The sequence below is a fragment of the Myxine glutinosa genome, chromosome 8, assembly GCF_964187855.1.
Source record: "Myxine glutinosa chromosome 8, kmMyxGlut1.1, whole genome shotgun sequence".
Classification (NCBI taxonomy): domain Eukaryota; kingdom Metazoa; phylum Chordata; class Myxini; order Myxiniformes; family Myxinidae; genus Myxine; species Myxine glutinosa.
This window is the reverse complement of record NC_136268.1, coordinates 82,068,687-82,092,584: the sequence shown is the minus strand read 5'-3', so window position 1 is coordinate 82,092,584 and position 23,898 is coordinate 82,068,687. Positions and strand designations below refer to the sequence as shown.

The 23,898-nt window shown below is 46.5% G+C and overlaps 1 protein-coding gene across 1 annotated transcript in view; it reads right to left on the bottom strand.

Moving 5' to 3' along the window:
* LOC137432637 (translocating chain-associated membrane protein 1) overlaps positions 1 to 19,329 on the bottom strand; it is a 58,011-nt gene extending 38,682 nt beyond the window's left edge. Inside the window, exons 1-7 of the mRNA XM_068124724.2 lie at positions 19,141 to 19,329; positions 18,722 to 18,776; positions 14,470 to 14,585; positions 9,741 to 9,857; positions 9,428 to 9,486; positions 8,899 to 8,983; positions 8,716 to 8,786 (exon numbers count right to left, since the gene is read on the bottom strand). Coding sequence (XP_067980825.1) covers positions 8,716 to 8,786; positions 8,899 to 8,983; positions 9,428 to 9,486; positions 9,741 to 9,857; positions 14,470 to 14,585; positions 18,722 to 18,776; positions 19,141 to 19,260 — 623 coding nt within the window. The 5' untranslated portion in view covers positions 19,261 to 19,329. The remainder of the gene's footprint in view (positions 1 to 8,715; positions 8,787 to 8,898; positions 8,984 to 9,427; positions 9,487 to 9,740; positions 9,858 to 14,469; positions 14,586 to 18,721; positions 18,777 to 19,140) is intronic.
* Positions 19,330 to 23,898: the final 4,569 nt, after the last annotated feature.

The window sequence follows — 23,898 nt, the reverse complement described above, 5'->3', positions numbered from 1 at the left end:
GTCCCTGCTCACATCACGATGCTGTGCTCACTAACCAAATAAAGAGTTTGCAGGTGGCAGAGGAGGTGCGACGATGAGGTGCCAAGGTGAGTGGAGATATATTCGGAAATGCATATGATGTGAGGGGAGCTTCAGTCGGCTTGGGGGTTGATTTGGATCCGGGTGTTCGTGAGAGGCCGTTGGTGAAGTGTGCGACAGGTACGGTGTGCGAAGGAGGAGGTGTGCGAGAATGTCCGACTCTGGGGTGTGTGAGGAAAAAGTGCGCGCCGAGGAGTGTGTGTGCTGTCGAGAGTGAGTCGGTCGTAGCGCGTGTGCGAGGGGGCACATGGAAGCGCGTAGTGAGGAGTGTTACAGGGGATGTAACGAGAGAGTGTACACCTGTGGTGAGTGTTACGGAGGGAGTAACGAGAGAGTGTGCGCAAGAGGATGCGCGAGAAAGGTGTGTAACGGACGGGTGCATGGGGAAAGAGTGCGCTGTTAAGAGTAAGGGAGAATGCACGCCTGTGGTGAGTGTTACAGAGGATGTAACGGGAGAGTGTGCGCAAGAGTGTGCGCGAGAAAGGTGTGTAACGGACGGGTGCATGAGGAAAGAGTGCGCTGTCAAAAGTAAGGGTGAATGCGTGACCGAGTGTGGTGGTAAAAGTAGTAAGAGTGACACGGAGCGTAAGTTGGTTGTGGCAGGTGAGAGAGGATGTACACCTGGAATGGAGGGATGCACACCTGGAATGGTAGAACGCGTATGGGAATGCACGCTGGAGTTAGTAGTGAGGCACGTGGTTGGGTGTGCAAGTGAGAGCACACCTGTGGTTGTCACAGAGGTGACCGAGAAGGGGGCGCGAAGAGGTGTGTTGGTGAGGGGTGCGAACGACGAGTGTGTGCAAAGGTGTGCGGTGGTCAGGTGTGTGACCAAGTCTGTGAGCGAAAGAACGAGTACAATAACGAAGTACGTGGAGTGTACGGGCAGCGTTGGAGCACCGAGCTCGGTGAGGGTGAAAGGGGTAGCGTATGCGTGTGAGCATGCAGGTGAAGCATCGACGGTAACCGGGTTAGCGGTTAGAACGACATTTAGCCGAATCAGGCCCTCGGTGCGCGCAGAGCAGCTTCGCGTGCCGCGAGGACCAGCGGGGATCCGAACCACGGCGGTTTAGAAAGAACCGCCGTACGCGATCCACGCTGGGCCTCGCTCGGAACGGCCGCGTCCGTGCTCCACTAGGCGGAGCGGGCAGCCCGATAGGAAGGGTCGTCATGGCGACCCCTTTTTGTTGAGGCGTTCCGGCAGGTCGAGATCGGGCCATTGGATGGCTCCGTGCCGAGGTGGTGCGTGGGATCTCGGCCCGGGTAAACCTCCTTCCCTGCACCGAATGCCGGACGCATCCAACCGCCGGCACCAAAGAACCCGCATTCATTGCTCGGCTGTACGAAGCCGAGCTGTAGAAGTGAATTGGCGCACCGAGAGGCACTAGTGAGTAGACTGTGATGATGAGGATAGTGTTTTGGCCCCGAAATTAGAAAAGCAAAATTTGATGATTGGCAAAGGATTGGCAGAGTGATGATTGGCAGAGGATTGGCAAATTTTTAATTTGTTGAAATTAGGTGAGCAAAATTTATAGTGAGAGATACCCGATGTGGTGGGATGGCAACTCTGCCATCTCTCACAGCGGGGGCAAAGGAGCACTAGTTATAGGGTTTATGGCAGTGAAAACTAGCCCGGCAGGGTTAGGATATAATGATAGGGATCTAGAGAAGATGACAATAGGTAACGTTAAGATTAGGTAGTGACAATGATACCTGTAGTGGGGACGCAGGTAGATTAGAGTGGATGATAATGACGTGGTATGTGCTTAGTTTAAAGGGAAGACGGGGAGCACTAAGTTAGCAGGGCAGTTCAGATGATGCCGTGTGAGTGTTGGAGGTGTATTCAAGTGTATTGAGCAGGGTATGAGTAAATGATTGTGAGGAACAGGTGTGATTGCACAGGTGTGCAACTGAACAGGTGTATGGAGCAGTGTTTGAGTGAGTGATGGTAATGAGTATGGTGCTGACCAAATGGTCCAGGAAGGAAGGAGGGTGCAGGTAGCACCATGTAAGATTGCACAGGTGTGCAACGACAGGTGTATGGAGAATGGCTGTATGGAATAAATGGTCTGTTATATGGAGTATTGGAATGGATGGTCGTGGAGTGAGTATGGGGGAAACTGTGGAGTGGAGTGGATGGTGCGAAGGTGTGAATGGGGGAAGGATGGACCCCCATCACGAATACCCGGGGAGGGTAGTGTAAGTGTTAGGTCGAGGGTACAGGTAAATTGTGGTAGGATATTGGCATCTGTGGTGCGGGTGAAAGAATGGTATTTGGATGGGTGCATTAGTGACGTGGAAATGGCTGGGCGTGTAGCCTGTTAGTGTGTGTAGTTGGTTTGGGCACTCCACCACTGAGGATGTCGGCCAGGTGAGGCCGCAGGTGGGCTCTGGGAGCCGGTAGAGTTGCTGTGGATGGGGCCCGAGGATCCGGAGGACGGACCCGGGTAGCCCAGTGCCAGAGGGCACCGAGGGGTGACAGAGCCAGGAGGGGCCTTCCCCAGTTAGTTAGGTTAGGGTGAGGAGCTAGGTAAGCTCGGGTGGCAACTGCAGTGGTGGAGGTGTGCAGGTGGGTAGGCCTGCTGGGAGAGCTACATGCCCCAGTCCTGAAATTGTGCAAGGGCACAGGGAGTTGCATCGGGGGAGTGAGACCCCAAATTGAGGAGGCACCACAGTTTGGTCAATGGGAATTGGTTTTTAGAACCCATAGTGTAAGTTGGCCAATGGATTGGCAGGGAAAGACCCCGGGTAGTGTAAAGTGTGTTAATGTCATTTAGAAAGTAGTTAGGATGAAAATCTCCTTGCACCATCTACATCCACTCACCTGAGGTGACGTAACTCCGCACCATGCCATGTTTTTATTATTTTGGTTTGGAATGAGAGACGCATCATGACGTGGGTGTGACATTGTGCTTGATGTTCCATATCTTCCTCCTTATGAGGATTGATGATGAATTGGGTGATGGCAAATTTTGGATAGAGGGATTGTGGGAACGAATTTGGAATAGAAGAAAGATGGGGAAGACGTGACCGTAGTGACGAATTTGTAAAGGTGTAGATTTTGTACATATGGGGTAAGGGCAAGGGTAGTGTCGGTGACAGGGGGGGGGGGGGGGGGGGTGACGTACGGTAGGGACGAGATTTCTCACTTCGCTCTCCGTACGCACTTCGCCTGGCATTGCCTTGATTGATGTGTACCTTTGTGACCTTACCCCTCGCTCATCTGTCTTTCCCCCCTTTGTCTCCCACATGAGGACCTGTGCGCCACTGTGCGCCGAGGGGAGCGTGCGTGAGTCCGCCATTGTGCGCCCGGAACTCCCAGAACCAGCTGTCTGCATCGATGCACCACATTATGGACCACATGGGTTGGGGCATGGCCCCTCTGCTGGAGCCGGCTATGAAGGCCCGAAATCTTGCTGGCGGACCTTGGCCACAGGGCACCGATGCCCCACAGGTGAACCACACCAGTCGGCCCCTGTGGGCCATAAATAAATAAAAATAGACACGTTGGGTGCATTTCATTTTATTTCCACCAATAGGCCGCCAGTAAGAAAATGAAAGAAAGACAACATCAGGAAAAGAGTAATAGCCAGCAGAGGGAGCCGAAGAGCAAGAGACCCCCTGCAGGGTTAGTGGTTGTTGTTTTTATTTTTATTCATGGACAGTGATGACTGTGCACCGATTGGTGCTTGAGGGTGTGTTGGTGCGTTTTGGGTGCTTTCATGGTGCATTGATGCAGAGCAGACTGTCTCTCCCCCCCCAAAAGAACAATCACAGGTCCTGGGTTAGTTTTGTAAATAAAAGCAGAGTCATTGTAAATAATGCTCCCCACCGTCAGTGTATAGTTTGAAGACCATTCCGAAATTCGGTTAGCTGTGGGCGTGAGTCTGTTAGGTAGGGTGCAATGGAGCAGCGGGACAAATTTATTTATGTTTTAAAACTGTCGCACTCAGGGTCAGGTTAAAAGTAGAGGGAACTACACCTACGTGTCACACTAAGTTAAAGTTATAGGCCCGGGACGTGCCTAAGAGGAGGAGGGTGCAGTGTTGCGGATACGAGGAATGTGTTTTTTTTTATTGTGTTGTATTGTATAGTAAATTGTTGTAAATATCACCCTCTAAAATGTAATGATTCCTTGTAAATACCTCCGTAGTGTAAAGGTCAAAGGGCGTCCCATAATTAGTCCATAAAGCATACACGTCAGCCAATCATAGAATACCCCTGTTCGATAGTTATATCTTTATTATGTGTATTAGGGTAAGGCCTTGTCTCCCATTAAGATGACACTCCATTGCACCAAGTGAAATAGATAGATTCCCTTCATTCTTCATTCCCATTCCCAAAACCTCCATTTCCCCTTTCGTCATTGCCAAGCCTCGATTGCCAATTACATCCCCTCCAAAACCACCATTGAACATGTGCTCGGGTCGGGGAAGACGGGCGTGCCCGCCCATCGTCATCAAGGGCGGAGCCAGAGGGTCGCGCGACCAACCAGGGCCGAGGTGAGCACACCGATGGGCGTGTCCTGAAGGCCGGCGGCTTGATCGCCGGAGGCGTTATAAAGGCGCGCGCGCAAGAAGCAAGGGAGTGGTCGGTGGTGAGGAGTGATTGGACCAAGAGAGAGAACCAGTGGTTGGACCAAGAAAGAGGAGATCCAGAAAGAACATCCAAAGAGAGGACATCCCGGAAAGCACAAAGCCTGCTATTCGTCGCCTTGCTCGCCAAACTTGGACTGAGCAGTAGTTAACAGCAAGAAGCCTGTTGTAGTCCTGGCAAAGCGCGCGACGTCCACCGCAGCAGCAGCAGACAACAGCAGCAACAACAGCCGCTTGGGGCCTGGACGGCGGTTTTGAGCAGGGCCGCGAAGGAACGGCGGCTGCTAAACGCGCCGATCGTGCTGCAGGACCCCTCGGACCTTCCTCTCCCTCCAGCCATCCACCTCCTGCCTTTCCATCCTCTTGTGTACGTGAGTTTGTTCTGTGTGTTTTGTCCCTGGGTATTTAATTAAGTTTGTATAAGCTAGGTTGCACTGTGTCTAAAATCTTCTGTAAATTATTTTATTATCTTTCCTTCTTCCTTGGTTATTTTGAGCCTGTATATAGTAGGAATAAATTTAGTAGTATTTTCAACCTTTTTTTCATCTTCTTCTTCTTCTTCACATCCGTGTCGCTTTTGTCTTTTCCATATTGAATATCTGCGGCGCGATCCGGCCAACGTTCGGGAATCGGGTTAGTCGGGGTAACTGTTAGGCCGCGGTGCCATCCGCTTGGCAAACCAACATCCTTATCCGCGGGCCGTAACAATATATATATATATATATTGTTGCGGTTTTTAGAACCTTCGCATGTAAATTTAGTTGTAAATTTCCTTATAAATAACCCATGTACATTTCCCCTTAATTGGCTGTTAAATGAAATAATCGCACCTTAGTTAGTCCACATTGCAACGCGTAGCAAATCATAGGACCTCTCTATAGTTATTTCATTATTCTGTGTTTCAGGTAAGGCCATGTGTTTCCAATAGTTGAATCTGCGTTGCATCAACCAAATAAGAGTAGGCCCATTTTCCCTTCAAAAGGGTGCGAGTGATTTTCTAACCCGTGCGCCGCCATTACGCACGCGGTCGTCTTGGAGAAGAAGGGGGAGGGGTCAGCCAAGCGCCAGGAACAAGGCGTGGCTCTGCCAACGCCTCATCAAGGGGCGGGACCGGTGAGCCCTCGCGACCAACCCAGGCCGAGGCGAGCTCACTGGTGGGCGTTTCCAAAAGGCAGGCGGCTTGATACGCGGGCGGCCAATATAAGCGCCGCGGCGGACTACTTACGGAGGTTGAGGTGGAGGTCGAGTGGAGCGAGCAGAGGTGAGCGGCAGAAAGATAGCCACAGAGATTGACCGGCAGAGATTTGAATTGCGTATGCAACATACCAGCTTTCCCCCGCTATATAATTGTCCGGTCGCGTCCAACGACACGCGGAGCTGTTTGCCGGGTTTCGCCTCGACCCCAAAGCGTGGACCGGAGCGCGCGCTTGGAGCCGGACTTCGACGCCTACCATCTGCCTGAACCCTTCTCTGCCTTCCCATACCATCCCCGCCATTCCATCCTTTCGTGTAAGTGTGTTTGTTCTGTGCTGGGCGTTTGATAAGTTAAGCCTGTATATGCTTGCCCTGTGTCTGCTTCTTCTTCTTCCCTTGTATTTGCCCTTCTTTGTTTCCTCTTCGTGGTTTTGTACGTAGTTAATAAATCTTTGTTCTCCCTTTACTTTGGTTTCCTCTCTTATTCGATCGCTTTCGTGATTTGTCAATTGAGTACCTGTGGCACGATTTCGGCAGAACCGCTTATGAATCGGGTTAGTCAATTGCTAACGGCTTGGCAAAATACCATCTTGTCCGGGATTCGAGCGGTACTTGTGTCCCTGTTTTGCAGAGGGATTGATAAAGGTATTCGGGCTAATACCTGGACCAATAACCCTGATCAATCCCCCCCCCCCCCCCCCCGTAAAGGGGCGTTACAAGTACCAGGACCTGTCGGATGGCCAGCTTAACAGGACAAGGGGATTAACCCCCCCCCCCCCCCCCACCTTGCTAACGGGAGTGCCGTCCCCCGGAGTCCGTAACAATACATATATATATATATATATATATATATATATATATATATATATATATATATATATATATATATATATATATACAGTGGTACCTCGGCTTACGAGTGCCCCAACGTACGAGTTTTTCGGGATACGAGCCGTCGCTCGGGCGGTTTGTTGCTTTGGGATACGAGCCGAGATCCGATGTACGAGCTCAAAAAATTTATTTTTTTGAATTTTCCGGTTGTGGCTTCCGGTTCCGGTCACGTGGCTATCTTGCCGTGAAAGCATCTCTGCTTGGATATAAAACACGCAATCGTCGAAATACATGAGCGAGGAATCTCCTTGCTCCAGCCGGTGACGTCATCGGCGGGGATCCCCGCCTCCAGAGTGGCTGGTCACGTGACCGCCAAAGCGTGTCGCGCGTGCGGGTATAATGAGCTACACCTGTGGATCACGTGACCACGGAAGCACGCCTCGCTTGAGAGGCATGGCTTTCGGTTTGCGTTTTGCTTTATAAGGCGCGATAAATGGGCTTTTGAGTGTTAGCGGTTCATGGCGTTGACGGTTCATGACGGTTCATGACGGTTCATGGCGTTGACGGTCAAAAACCCATTACATCAATTTTACCAGGCACTGTACAGTAAGTACAGTGGACACCAAATGCACGGTGGAAGGCTAGAAGTAGAAGATCGTCCAAGACAAGTGAGAATAAGCCATACTTTGGAGATGACGTCATTCGCTGGTCCGATAACCAAAGATGTGGTATAAAAAACCAGGTGAGCTAACAATGCAGCAATGAAGGAATTCGGCCAAGGCACCGGCACACAACGACCTACCTACATCGAAAGACTCAATGCCAATGGTGACAGAAGCCAAGACGGCCGGCTTAAACACCGCCGAAAGACCACGGTGTACCAACTTACGATGCAGAACATCTTGCACTTAATATGATGACAACAGGTGCCATCCTCTGACGTACCATTACAGGTACAGGTACAGTACACGTGAGCACAGAGCAAAAGTTCACTGAAACCGAGATTAAGAAAAAAGAAAAAACACCTCGTGGTCCGTGCTCGATATCCGAGTTTCAATCTTTTCAAACACATGATGCTCTCGGTCACGGTATCTCCTGCGAGCTGCTTCTCCTTCAACCACACAAACAACAACTTCTCCATATCTTCATGGATAGAGGTCCGGAGCTTTGAAATAATCGTAACGCCCTTGGCTGGCGTTATAGCCTTTATGGACTCCTTCTGCTTCAAAATCGTACATATCGTAGAAGGAGTACGATCGTACTGCCTCGCCAAGTCGACAACACGCACACCTCACCTGGCATGCTCTTCTCCTCTGCTTAATAAAACCAGTTTATTTCTTTACATTCTCTTGTATTATGTACAGTATATACGAGGTCGTGCTTGTTTATACATTATTTGTTATTTATAAAGTACATTTTTGTTATTTAAAAGCACCTAACAAAAAAAATTGGTGTTTTTTTTTTGAGGCTGGAACGGATTAATAGCATTTCAATGCATTTGAATGGGAAAATTTGCTTTGACTTACGAGCGATTTGGCTTACGAGCTCCATCACGGAACGGATTAAACTCGTAAGCCGAGGTACCACTGTATATATATATATATATATATATATATATATATATATATATATATATATATATATATAGTCATGTGAAAAAGTAAGTACACCCCATGTAAAGTTTTTACTTTTTCAACATACAGCTATTTGATCTTCATTTCAACAATATTTATAGATAAAGGTGATATAATATAACAAATATCATGAGACATTTACATTTTGTAGTCAATTGTATAATTTAAATGAACATAAATGCAAATTTTGCATGCGGAAAGCAAAATTAAAGCAATGTCTATGAAATGTCTTTCATCTATGAAAGCAAAACAAAGACCTCAATTTATAAGTCCTGATGCAAGTTGCATGAGTCTGTGGCTTAGCGAAGCAAAATTGGACAAAGAAACTAAGAAACTTGTGATTCAATCTCCAAAGAAAATGTGAATGGAAAGCAAGTTTTACTCACTTCAGCAAATAGGCTGCAGTAATGTGAGCCAGGTAAAGGGTGATGTATTGCAGCCGTCTGGGAATGTCCTCCTGGGTCATGTGGCACAGAGATATGATTTAAATTAATTGTTCCAATTATTTAATCAATAAAACAATTGCAATCCAACAAAGTATGAGGTTCACACACTGATGTCAAGTTCACCTTTTTAATCTTCTGGAAATACAATTCTGGAAGGGCATGCAACCAATATGCTATTTGACAGATGAAGAAGAATTTTACATGAGACCTAAAAGGGAAGAAAATAAATAAATAAATAAAAAGACAAGGAATTACAGTTTACATTGCAACTGATCAAGTTGATCAACGGACATTCCAACGCAGTGCCACGTCTATCTGTACTCCTGGTCTCAAACTCGTGATGCAGGATAGTCCAATCATATAATTGTAAGCATCAGTCAACTTGAATAAAAACAGGGATAGCACACGCAATAAGCAAACTGTGACAATTTGCCAGTTGGCAGTAAAACAACAACGTTCAGCTCGAAACCTTATCTCGTTTTGCAATGCAAATGTTTTCATAAAAGGTTGAAATGGGTCAACATGAAAGAAACAGCACGTGATTCACAATCACTAATCCACCAATTAACCACCTCCCTGAATTTCGGATTTTTCCCCCTCATCCTTCACCTCTCCCCTATTGGTATCCCTCTAAAGTGAGACAATGCCTTACGACATGTTGGTGTGGGGGTAGCCTTCCCAAAGGCCCGAAGGCTGGCTGATATAATCCTCCTGTGAAAAAAAGAACACAAAACAGCACAAAGCATTCCTCGCTAGTGTCTATTACTCAAGTAATGCTTCCATCACTCAAGCAGTCAAGCATAGTCAGAAGACTTGCAGCTGCAATAACATTTCATCCTACTTTATCAGAGGGTCCAAACACTCCAAAGGTAATCCTTTGCTACTTATCAGGGAGGTCTCATGGAGGGCCGAGACTTTCGTCACGGTCCCTTGTGTAATCAAGTTAACGAATGCGGAGGACTCACCAGGCTCAAGAGGTAAGCTCCCCAGAAGAATGAGATGCAGTAGAAGAGTCCCAGCTGGCCAGACTCATTGAACTTGCTTTGTTTAGTCTTTGACAAGTGCAGACGACGATTCATTTTCTACAGAGACAAAAAATACCTTTTGGTCAATTTTAATGTAATGTCACAATGAAAAATACTACGAGCCTTTCAATCAAGTGGAGACCAGTTGCAAATGTTAGTAATCCTTCAAACAGCTGTTGCAAAAACATCATTTCACACAAATGCGTCATGATAGTTACAAGATAACTTGGCAGGCAAGGGCACCGTTGGGAATAGCACAAGTGTGGATGAATCATCGAGGGGCATAAAGGATAACCTATCTGTTAGGAACAGTAATGTGTTGTCAAACCTACTTGTATGTAGCGAGTAGATGGTCAAATATCACATTGTATCACCTGAAAGGCCATGCGGTGAAGATGAACGGCAAACCTGTGCACGTGTAATACACACCTGACATATAAAGGGCAATCGACATAGATGAGGCCAATCATGTCTCACCCGTGATGGCAGTTCTAAACCAATAACTGATGAATTACTGCTTTGCCTTAATTTTCAATTGCACAAGGCATCAAGGTATGCTTTTTGGCTGTCAGTCCACACTAATCCCAATATTACCTTGTTTTCTTAACACAAAAGCTATCCCAACTTGGAGCAACTTTAGTTTGTTTTGTAGGGCTCGCAACAAGTGTGTCCCCATCCTCATGCATGCCAGAATACACCATATTGAAAATCTCACGGTTGAACTCCAACAAGTTTCCTTGCTCCAGGTCATGGTGGCACCTTATCAAGTCCTTCACAGGTGTGTGATCCCACCTTAAATGGGATTACTGCAGATTCTGCCTGAGATAAGGCAAAATAGTAAACTCTGTTTGCCTCCAAATCTCGTGTACCAAACCAATCCCATTCTGTCCCCATATTACCTCCTCACACACACTGTCTACTGGGCTTTATCCTTCTCACCCGATAATCTGGAAAAAGTTCTGTGCAGCCTTGACCATTAGGGTGGTTCTTCAAAATGAAAGTTAGAAAAGTCATGCTCCTAACACTTAAAAAAAATTTGGATGTATGAAAAAACCTTTGTGGTGAAATTTTAAGCCATTGGGACTAAGTTTAGGGGTTGCACACAGAGTTTGTAATTTCACATATTTGGCTCGCATAAATGTTTGGAGTTGATTATTTATTCTCCACTGCTATACATGTGATTTTGACCATTACAGTTGACTTATGACCTTGCTATGTACTGCACATTTTGAAGTCGTTTTAAAGTTAATTGACTACAGTACAGCTGTACTCTGGTAAGCCTAGTGTTGGCGGTTAGGGTGCCGGCTTGGGATCTTAGGATCCTGAGTTCGAATCCCGGTCGATCGGTGAATTAACGCCAGGGGGGTCGACTCAAGCCTGTCATCCTTCCGAGGTCGGCAAATTGAGTACCAGCTTGCTGGGATGAATGATCCCGGTGTACACCCCGATTCAGAATAGGTACACCGTATCCCTGCGCATCGTAAGAGGCGACCAAGGGTTGGCGTCAGGAAGGGCATCCGGCCATAAAAACATTGCCTCAAGAAGGGAACCATGAGGTCATGGGGCCCACAAGACTAACCCCCATTCTAGCGGTGAAAAATGGCCTTAAGACGATCATTGATTCACTCATTCACAGGTGTACTCTGGTGTATGCAGTTGCCCTCATTGAAGAGCACAATCGTCTCCTGACGAGGGGTGAACAGCAAACCCAGTATCTGCTTCAAGTTGTGAAAGAACATCACAAGAGGTTTCCCGATTGCAGGAAATTAGTGCTTATCGGGCAACAATGAGTGGCTGGCAACAATGAGTCACTGTGCAACCCCTAAAATTTGATGTATTCAAAAGTATTTCACATGCAGAAGTTTTACCTCAATACCAAGAAAATTAAAGGTTAGGAGTAAAACAATTCAAATTTTCTTTTTGCCTTATGTAGCAAAGAACCACCCTATTGACCATGCTTCGACAACAGGCCCAGATGGCATCAGTGCCGGCATTCTCAAATCGTGCTTCCCCTTTGTCTGTCCTATTCAGTCTGCCTGCTCCTTTGGCCAAATCCCATCAGCCTGGAGGTCAGGAAACATCACTTCCATCTACAAGAAGGATGCAAAAAAAGAAATACTCAACTACAGACCAGTGAGCTTACTTCCCATTCCAAGCAAAGTCTTGGAATCCACCATTGCTGCTGATGTCAATTCTTTCGTGTTTACAAAAAGCCTGATCTCTGACCATCAGTTTGGATTCCGTCCCAGTCACTTAACTCTGGACACGCTGCTGCTGCTCGCTCTCAGCAATGGTTGGAAACCAGACATCTCAATCAATAGATCAGTGAAGATCTGCTTGGGCACATCTTGAGAACTCAACACAGCATGGTATCCTGCTTTGCTTGCCAAGCTCTGTACCTGCAGCATAAAAGGCCACCGTCATTGCTGGAGTTCTGTTTTCCTCCATGGGCTGGGCCCGACCTAGTGGTATACAAACTCGCCGTATATCCTGGGTTTGAATCTTGGCCCAGCTATAAAACTGTCATCCTGTTGACTCGCAGGCAGGGGAAGGCACTCATATGTCTGCAGTCTCTCGGATGGATGTTAAACGGGGCATCCCATCTGACTCAACCTATTGTTCCGGAAGGATTGCCAAATGAACACACCTATTTCCTTGGCCATTCAATGGAAGAGATTCAGCCTCTCAAACATCTAGGCCTCACTGTAAGCCATGACCTCTCCTGGGCCAAACACAAAGCAAAGCTAGCCTCCAAAGACAGCCACAGAATGGGCATCCTCCGTTGAGCTAAAAATTTCCACAGAATGGTCTTCCAGTCACCCCCTCCAGGTTAAACTTCCAAAATGCAGACAGACTGCACATTTCAACTCCTTTGCTTCTCACTTCTCTGGTCTATGTCACTGCATTCCAGAGGCCGTTCCAGCTCACATCATCCTAACCGTTCATTCTCTTGCTGATTGCACCAAATTGTTGTCCTGCTACCTCACTGTCAGTTAGACCTTGCTCTTCCATAAGCCTCGCTCTTGTAGACAAAAAAGGGCGAAAAAAATAGGTCACTAACGATACATGGTATCAATTAATTTCTGCCGATGTGTTTTGGTTTTGCTTTTACCTGTTAAAGCTGCCTCTGGTAATGCCTCTCTGACACTACACTAGTCCAAAAATGCAGGTGTTTGGGCCTACTTCAAGCTGACAAAGTAACACTGTACACACATAGGTGTATGTACGAGGGCCAGTCAATAAGTAACCTTAAAATGTTGCTATATAAATTCGAGAATGTAATGTGTGTAGTTGTAGACGACGTATGTTATATCTATGGGTAACAGTCATGTTTTGCCTGTATTCGATCTGGAAATATTGAGTGTATGACGTCAATAGAGCAGTTCCAAGATGGCGGCTCCCTTAGAAGCATGCACCAGGGAGGAGCAACATTCTGTCATCCGTTTCTTGGGAAGTGAGGGTGTCAATCCCAGTGAAATCCATCGCAGAATGAAGATGCAATATGGTGATGCTTGATTGCTTGTTTATTGCTGCAGCCGGTGTACGACTGGGACAGGAAGTTTAAAAGTGGAGTGTCCAGTGCGGCAGACGCTGCTCGCTCGGGACGGCCTCACACTGCCGACACCAGAAATGGTTGCGGGAGTTTAGCGCGTGCTAAGGGAGAACCGTCGCATTTTGCTGGATGAAGTGGTCTCCGAATTGAACATTAGCCATGGTTCAGCACACCATATCATTCACAACGTGCTGGGGTTCCGCAAAGTGTCTGCAAGGTGGGTGCCTAGACAACTCAGAGGGCGAGTGAACAGCGAGTGAATGAACGGCAAGTGAACGCATGTGAAGAACTTATGCGACGTTACGAAACAAAAGGCGATGCTTTATTACAGCGCATAGTGACTGGGGATGAAAGCTGGGTCCACTACTTTCAGCCAGAAACGAAGAGGGCAAGCAAAGAGTGGCGCCATTCAACTTCACCGAAGCCCAAAAAATTCTGCACACAGCCGTCCGCTGGAAAAGTGATGCCGACGCTCTTCTGGGATAGCCGAGGCCCACTTGTAGACCACTGTGGCCCAGAGGGACCACAGTCACCAGTGCATCATACTGCGACCTCCTTAAAAATCATCTGAAACCAGCAATCAGATCAAAACGTCGTGGACTACTCACTACCGGTGTTTTGCTGCAGCATGACAATGCTCGGCCCATACTGCCCGTGCTACAGCTGCAACAATTGAGGACCTGTATTTTGAGTGCCTTCCTCATCCACCCTACTCGCCAGACCTCGCCCCTTCAGATTACCACATCTTTGGGCCACTTAAAGAGGCACTTTGTGGAACCACTTTCCAATCCGACGAAGAGGTCCAAGAGGCAGTGCACGAATGGCTACACAAGCAGCAAAAACATTTTTTTTCGAGAGGAATCCAGGCCTTAGTAAAGCATTGGAAAAAATGCATTTAACGCAATGGAGATTATGTTGAAAAATAACAGTTGTTACACACGTACATGCAATAAACAAGTTGTGAAAAATATTTTAAGGTTACTTATTGACTGCCCCTCGTACAATCTGCATATTAACTACACATGAAGAAGGGCAGTCAGGAATACCAGAATATTTACATAGAAGAGGTAGATGTATCTCAAACATGTACAGCAAAATATGACAATCAGTACTCACATCAAGTCCATACTCCTGTAACACCGCATGAAGCACCACCGCAATGACAGAGTAAAATACTACTGCTGCCAAGTCTTTCCTACCATACTGGTACAAAGTAACACCTTCAGTGCCGTCTGAAAACAAGACCAATATCAACCACTATTGCCTTCAAACAGACATTTACCATGAACAAGAGCCATAACAGAGTTGGGACAGTAAACAAATCATGAGTGCCACAATAACAGGAATTGCAAAAAATCCAAAATTGAGGCCCTTACTGAAAATAAAACAAGTCTTACCCACAACAACTCACATCATGGAAGAGAAGAGATGAATGGTTCATGGAAGAGCAGAAGAAGAAGAAGAAGAAGAAGATTATGGTCAACAAACAAAAATGGGACAACGATAATAGCAGTCAGATAAGAATGTAAAGAGGCATACTGGTGCAAGACGAGACTTTGCAGGTGAAAGGTAGGAAAGTGACATCTACTTCATCAACAGGTGAAGTAGATGTCAGAGAGAGAAATATGAATGGTGGTGGTGGGAAAAAGAAATCTGCAACTGATGGTGGTGGGAGGTGGTGGTGGGAAAAAGACTTGGCAACATGGAGAAGTCAAGATAAGTTTATGGAGACAGTTCCATAAGCAAAATTAGAGTATGATGGAATAAGGTTAAACTTAGTGAGGGTAACAAAGTCAATATGGAATGGGCTTTTTGAAGAGCATGAGGGGCAGAGGTTGGATAGAGAGGTGAGAGGACAGAGGAACAGGCTCAGAATATAAATGGTCAAAAGAGCTACCAGGCAACCAACTGGGCTGTGGTGAATAAGAAGCAGAATTAAAAGGTGGATGAAATAAATAAATAACACAAAGGGGATGTGAACTTTGGATAAAGCATGCCAGAAGCATCCTCACAAAGATAGAATTCATTCGTGCGCAACACCTGATGGTTGGTTGCATATTTATAAGAGTGGTCGGGCCACTGATGACAGTGCCCCAATTTAAGGTAGGGCAAAAATTTGTAACTTGATTAAGGTGCCAGCACGACAATTGCCTACTCTTTGCGAAAGACACCAAGACACCGTGGGATCTTTATTAAAGTCTAAGGTAGCAACCAATGCTGGCAGACAATAAATACCCCAGTATAACATGGCATCTAATGGACAGCACGCTCAATGATGCAATGCTGCCAGCAAATCACGAGGATGGCAAGTTTATAGTCAGGAGGAGAATCAAACCCAGACAAGAGATGTCAAAAGGGCAGGCTTGCTACATAGGATCAGAAAAGGTCTTTCGTCTGTTTTTCCAAGGTTGTGAAATGAACAAGTCATCGTCGTCCAGGCCCCCTCATCCCCCCATCCAGACTGAGTGAGTGGCACACCACAGGGTCATAAAATGAACTTACCTAGACATTACCATCAAAATTTATTTTATTTTAATTGAAAAAGGTCAAAAGCTATAAATAACTATTGCATACATAGTTATGGGTTGCTAGGCAACACTAAGAGGCGGCACTTGTGATGAAGTCGAAGGCAAATGTTAATGGGCAGAGCTTATGAACCGAAGTTGAAAACAAACAATGACTGTCATATTGGTGTGACTGTTCCCATGTGGCACGTCGTTAAGAGCAGAGCAATTTCGAGTTATTGTCATGGAGATAAATTAAAGTTTTTCCTTTTTGATACGTCGATTAAATTTAGATTAGCGACGATTGTACAAGAGGCTGCTCGAGAGTTAGCGATTCTACCAGAGTCGTCTGGGTCAGGAATTGAACCCAGACCAATAATAAACTTTCAGATCGGTGATCAACTGCAGTCAGGCCATTGTATTTGGTCACATGATGCTCCGTGAGTGGGATCACAGCCCCGCTGGCCGATTTTCATTCACAGTTTTGTGACTTTTTCTGGAATCGTGACTTCGAACTATATCAGTTTGCAAACTTTCAACTTCCCAGCCCACCTAGAAAGTACTAGTGATTTGTATCAGGAAGCGAGTGGATAGAAGAGTGTGTGTGTGTGTGTGTGTGTGTGTGTGTGTATCAAATTTGGGTTATTTAGACCCGCAAAACATCAAGAATATTTTTGTTTGCAGCTGGAGCAAAAATTTACTCGGGAGAGCAACACGGCAATGATGGGCCAAATGGCTGCATTTCTTTGATTAAGGTCATACAAGATAGTGCGGCCACTCGTTCCACTCAGTTAGGTCCAGTGGAGACTGGGCCCATTATGCATACGGAATACAAATATTTAAATGCAATATACTCTATTTCCGACAAATAATAGACCTTCAAGCACGGAGGCACCGGTCAACGTGCCGTTATTTCACGTTTTTTTTTTTACATCAATTTGAAGAACTCGAGGGTTTTATTGTGATGTTGACTTTCCGCGTGAAAATAATGCGGTACAGCAAAGTTCTAGGAAATTGGCCCAGGGGGTTGGAAACGTATAAGAAACAAACAAACTAACTCATATTAAGAGTGGGCTATAAATGGGTCATTTTTTTGTTTTGCTTAGGTGACGGTTTTTTTGTATTCCATTTGACCTATCTCAACATGAAATGACAAAAGTTTCGGCCTGGGGTCCAAGAAAACAGTGTGCAGGGCAAAAATCCAAAATGGCCGTCGTTTTCCCTGAAAAATCACATTTTTTGCCATAACTTTGTCATTTCTGGGTCTTTTTACTTGGTTGTGGCATCTAACCCTATGTTTATGGGGTCAGGCAATCTATTTATGCAATCAGAAGTAGTGTCAAACCTTCAGATGTTGAGTTAAGACATATTTTTGCTGTATGTTTTGAGTTAAGACATATTTTTGATGTTTTCGATGTTGAGTAATCATATTTTTATTAAGACATGTTATATTGTCTGGTGTTGGCTTAGCGGTTAGGGTGCAGGCTTGGGATCCTAGGATCCTGGGTTCAAATCCCGGTCGATCGCTGAATTAACGCCAGGGGGGTTGACTCAGCCTGTCATCCTTCCGAGGACGGCAAATTGAGTACCAGCTTGCTGGGATGAATGATCCCGGTGTGTACCCCGATTTAGAATAGGCACACCGTATCCCTGCGCATCGTAAGAGGCGACCAAGGGTTGGCGTCAGGAAGGGCATCCGGCCATAAAAACATTGCCTCAAACAGGGAACCATGATTGTCATGGGGCCCGCAAGGCCAACCCCCGCTCCAGCAGGGAAAATGGCCTTAAAACGATCATTCATTCATTCATATCGTCTATTTTTTATTTCACATTGTCTATTTTTGACACTACAATCTTTGCCCTGTACACTTTTTTTTGGACCCCAGGCCGAAAATTTTGTCATTTCATGTTGAGATAGGTCAAATGGAATACAAAAAAACTGTCACCTAAGAATAATAACAATAAAAGTATTTTTGACCCCCGTATAACCCACTCTTACTCATATACTCCTTAATTGATGCGTCTCTTTAATTGCAGGACAGCCAGGAGGGACGCACACTTGCATGCGGGACGTCTAACCCAAGGTTGGCCAACGTCAAGTATCTTGCGGCGGAGTGTCGATTCGTCCGGTGGTATTGGTTCCAGCCTAGAAACATTTCTCGAGGAGTCGTGACATGCCCAGGAGCTCTTTAAGTTTAAGGAGCACGGGCCTCCAATCACAAAGAAACCACCATCTCAATACAATTAATTTCCAACTTTATGTCTTTTGGAGGTTTTGGCCAAGACGTGCGAAGTGTTCCTGTTTGCCATCAAGTTTGTGCCGTTTGTTTGACATCAGGCTGTAAGGAATCCCAAACCATGGTTATTAAATTATCAGTCCCAAAATCGACCTCCACCACCATACAACATTCAGTTTCGAGGTAACGTGGTATTCAAAATAGCTGAGAGCAAAAATTGCTTTTCGGCGTTAACCATTTGGAGGAAACGAAATGCTAAAAGTTTCACAGGCGAGTAAAGTTTGTAATCCACATCAGGCCAGGGCTCTCAGATCGGCCGGGGTGGTAACGATGTCAAATTCCATGAGCTGGTGGGACGGAAGAGTAGCCCTGCCACAAGAGTGTGAAAGTTAACATTTCCAAGCATAAGTCAACGTTCTAAAAGTGCAGGTAAAGTACGTTCCAATGGCAAAGTTAGGAATGACGTTCGTTTCCAAATCGAAACTTTGCAGCCAATCCAGGTTCATCAAAGCAAAATGCTGAGAAGTTATTCAGCTCAGTCTCAACTTTCATTTGATCCACGCAGAAGTGGATGAAACTCTTCACTAAATGTGAGAGATATTCAAATCAAACCAGGTGGACCCTTACCTTCTGTGACGTTGTGTTGCAGAGTGATAAAGGAAAAAGCTACATCAGCCGTTGCCTGGCGGGTGGGAGGGGAATAAATAATATTCACAAAATTAAATACAATTTTAATAACTTTATACATTGTCAAAGATATAATGAGGATACGATGAATCAAACATGACAAGAATTGCTTCGGACAAGAAAGTATGCAACGTTCGCTGTTTTATAGTCGAATAAACTGCTGAACCCAAATGAACGTTGAAACGAGATTTAAAAGAGCCTCCTCTACCACCTGAAGCCCTCACGTTCCGTGGGCCCTCGATAAACCGGCATCGACTAGCGCGATCGGGCCAGAGAGGAGCATCGTGGCCCGGACGCACCCGTCGCGTCAGACGCTCCCCCTCCCCTCCCTGCGCGCTTAAAGCACGAGGTTCCTGTACCTCGAACATGAGGCCGATGATGACGAGCATCGCGACGCATGACATAATGTCGGCGTGGTTTTGGATGAAGAACTCATGGCTGAAGACGGCGGGATTCTTGTTCTTCTTCTTGAGGACCATGCTGACAACATCAACGTCTTTCCTCCCTCTCGTTTCCTTCTCCTGATTGCCCCGCCCATTGACACGCCCAGCCACTCTTGCCGGAAGACCACGCCTCCGAAATTTATTTTCCAAAGGTCAGAATAAGTACTGTACTTTAATTATCCCGTCCGCCCGCGCAGTGTGTGTGTGTGTGTGTGTGTGTGTGTGTGTGTGTGTGTGTGTGTGTGTGTGTGTGTGTGTGTGTGTGTGTGTGTCTATATATACATATATACTCCTCCTCAAGCCTCAAGACTCAGTCCTCAAGTCCTCAAGACCTCAAGTCCTCAAGACTCCTCCTCCCTCACCACATGCAAAACATCACTCAAGACCCACCTGTTCAGCACTGCATTCAACATTCAACCCACAGCATTTAACCCCTGACTATCACTTCTCCTTCTCCCTCCTTTTGCTTTAAATATTTCCCTATTGATTCTTGTCTTTTTGCAATTGTTGTTTTCATGTTTTGTTATGCATTATGTTTTGCACTCTGTCAAAGCGCCTTTGGGCTTCATGAAAAGCGCTATACAAAATAAATGAATTATTATTATTATTATATATATACACAAAGAATTAAGTTAAGCACCCCTACACAAAGAATTAAGTTAAGCACCCCCTAATCCTGTCCTGAACCTGAACCCCCTCGAGCACGTTTGGGACATGTTGGGACGTCAAATTGCGAAGATGGTCCCTCCAATAGCCAATCTGGATGAATTGGAACGTGCATTACATCGGGAATGGAACAACCTGCCACAGCAACGCATACGACGGCTTACAGGGTCTATGAGACATAGGGTTGAGTCAGTGATCCGATCACGTGGGTCCTACACACGTTATTGACGCAAAGATCGCTAGAGGTCTTCTCAGAACAATGACTGTACGTTAGAAAACATAAACGTCATCCACACTGTCCGTGATGGACCTATAGCTCCATACTTAAATTGAGGTGAAAATATGCCTAAAATTCCCAAAAAATTTCACCTTAAATTATTCAGAATAAAATATTGAAAACGGCATGATTGTTATGTTTTTATGTGACCATAATATCACTTCTCCAGAAAATATAGCAATATCATGGGTATATTACACTGTTTTGACGACAACAAACTTGTAATGTGCGAGGTTGTAAAAAAACGGGGGGGGGGTGCTTAACTTAATTCTTTGTGTATATATATATATATGTATGTATATATATATATATATATATATACATATATATATATATATATATATATATATAGTTACTGATCGCGGTTTAGGATGTTGTTTGCCGAGCGAAGGCTCCGCGACCGAACAGTTGTTCCCCGACTCACCTGATTCACCCAGAACTTTGGCCATATCGCACCGCAGCTGCCCAATCTGGAAAAGACTAAAACGACGAAATGCAAAGAGGAAAAGGAATAAGACGAGAAGACGGACAGAAGAGTAATTGGATTTATTATACACACAAGCAAAAAGAAAGCAGTCACGTTTATTTACAACACATAAGACGCAGGTGACACAGTGCAAATACTAGCTTATACAGACTTAATTAAATACCCAGGGACAAGACACACAGAACAAACTCACGTACACAAGAAGGGTGGAAAGGCAGGAGGTGGATGGCTGGAGGGAGAGGAAGGTCCAAGGGGGTCCTGCAGCACGATCGGCGCGTTTAGCAGCCGCCATTCCTTCGCGGCCCTGCTCAAAACCGCCGTCCAGGCCCCAAGCGGCTGTTGGGTGTTGTTGCTGCTGTGGCCGCCGCTTGCTTTGCCAGGACTCGTCTGACTCGTCTGGTCCAAACCCTCAACTCAACAACACTCTTGCACGTCTCCCTGTCCAACCACTCTTTCTCTCTTGGTCCAACCACTCTTTCTCTTTCTTGGTCCAACCACTCTTTCTCTTTCTTGGTCCAACCACTCTTTCTCTCTCTTGGTCCACTCACTCCTCACCACCGACAACCCCACGCTTCTTGCGCGCGCGCCTTTATAGCGCCTCCGGCGATCAAGCCGCCGGCCTTTAGGACACGCCCATCGGTGTGCTCACCTCGGCCCTGGTTGGTCACGCGACCCTCTGGCTCCGCCCTTGATGACGACGGGCGGGCACGCCCCTCTTCCCCGACCCGAGCACATGTTCAATGGTGGTTTTGGAGGGGATGTAATTGGCAATCGAGGCTTGGCAATGCCGAAAGGGGATGTGAAAGGAAATGGAGATTTTGGGGATGGGAATGAAAGGGGATCTATTCTCTTTCACTGGTGCAATTGAGTACTTCAATTAATGGGAGACACAGCCTTACCCTAAAACACAGAATAAGATATAACTATCGAACAGGGGTATTCTATTATTGGCTGACGTGTATGCTTGTGGACTAATTATGGGATGCCCTTTTACCTTTACACAGCTCCGGAGGCAGGGGGCGCAGAATAAACAATAATAATAATAATAAAGCACACAATGAAAAAAATATACAGTCCTCATATCCGCAACACTGCACCCTCCTCCTCTTAGGCACGGCCCGGGCCTACAACTTTTTTTATTTAGTGTGACACGTAGGTGTAGTTCCCTCTACTTTTAACCTGACCCTGAGTGCGACAGTTTTAAAACATAAATAAATGTGTCCCGCTGCTCCATTGCACCCTGCCTAACAGACTTACGCCCACAGTTAACCGAATTGCGGAATGGTCTTCAAACTACACACTGACGGTGGGGAGCATTATTTACAATGACGCTATTTTTATTTACAAGACTAACCCAGGACCTGTGATTGTTCTTTCTGGGGGGGAGACAGTCTGCTCTGCATCAATGCACCATGAACGCACCCAAAAACGCACCAATACACACCCAAGCACCAATCGGTGCAGTCACCATTGTTCATCAATGTTCAATCAAAATAAAATCAACAACCCCTAACCCTGCAGGTGGTCTCTTGCTCTTCGGCTCCCTCTGCTGGTTATTATTATTGTCTTCCAGTTGTTGTCTTTCTTTCATTTTCTTACTGGCGGCCTATTTGCAATAAAGCTTGCCCAAACATGTCCATTTTATTTATTTTATTTATGGCCCACAGGGCCGACTACGTGTGGTTCACCTGTGGGGCATCGGTGCCCTGTGGCCAAGGTCCGCCAGCAAGATTTCGGGCCCTCATGGCTGGTTCCAGCAGAGGGGCCATGCCCCAACCCATGGGGTCCATAAGTGGTGCTCGGCCACAGACATGTGGTCCATAATGTGGTGCATCGATGCAGACAGCTGGTTCTGGGAATTCCGGGCGCACAATGGAGGACTCACGCACGCTCCCCTCGGCACCCAATGGCGCACAGGTCATGTGGGAGACAAAAGAGACAATTGAGCGAGGGGTAAGGTCACAAGGGTACACATCAATAAGGCAATGCAAGGCGAAATGCGTACGGAGGGCGAAGTGAGAAAGCTCGTCCCTACCGTACGTCACCCCCCTGTCACCTACACTACCCTTGCCCTTACCCCATATTTACAAAATCTACCCATTTACAAATTCGTCACTACTGTCACGTCTTCCCCATATTTCTCCTATACCAAATTCGTCTCCACAATCCCTCTACTTCAAAATTTGCCATCACCAAATTCATCATCAATCCTCATAAGGAGGAAGAGATGGAACATCAAAGCACAATGTCACACCCACGTCATGATGCGTCTCACAATCCAAACATTTGCACAGTAAAAAATAATCAAAACATGGCATGGTGTGGAGTACCTGTCACCTCAGGTGAGTGGATGCAGATGGTGCGAGGAGATCCTTCATCCTAACTATCCTCTAAATGATTTTAACACACTTTACACTACCCGGGGTCTTTCCCTGCCAATCCATTGGCCACTTACACTATGGGTTCTAACAACCAATTCCCATTGACCAAACTGTGGTGCTTCTCAATTTGGGGTCTCACTCCCCCGATTCATCTCCCGGTGCCCTCGCACAATTTCTGGGCTGCGACGTGTAGCTCTCCCAGCAGGTCTACCCACCTGCACACCTCCACCACTGCAGTTGCCACCCGAGCTTACCTAGCTCCTCACCCTAACCTAACTAACTGGGGAAAGCCCCTCCTGGCTCTGTCACCCCACTCGGTGCCCTCTGGCACTGGGCTACCCGGGTCCGTCCTCCGGATCCTCGGGCCCCATCCACAACAACTACTACCGGCTCCCAGAGCCCACCTGCGGCCTCACCTGGCCGACATCCTCACAGTGGTGGAGCGCCCAAACCAACTACACACACTAACAGGCTACACGCCCAGCCATTTCCACAACACTAATGCACCCATCCAATCACCATTCTTCCACCCGCACCACAGGTGCCAATATCCAACCACAATTTACCTATACCCTCTACCTAACACTTACACTACCCGCCCCGGGTATCCGTGATGGGGGTCCACTCTTCCCCCATTCACACCTTCGCACCATCCACTCCACTCCACAATTTCCACCATACTCACTCCACGACCATCCATTCCAATACTCCATTTATTCCACACTATTTATTCCACACAACCATTCTCCATACCTGTTGTTGCACACCTGTGCACTCACACCTGGTGCCACCTGCACCCTCCTTTCTTCCTGGACCATTTGGTCAACACAACATGCAATCACCACTACTCCCTCATACACTGC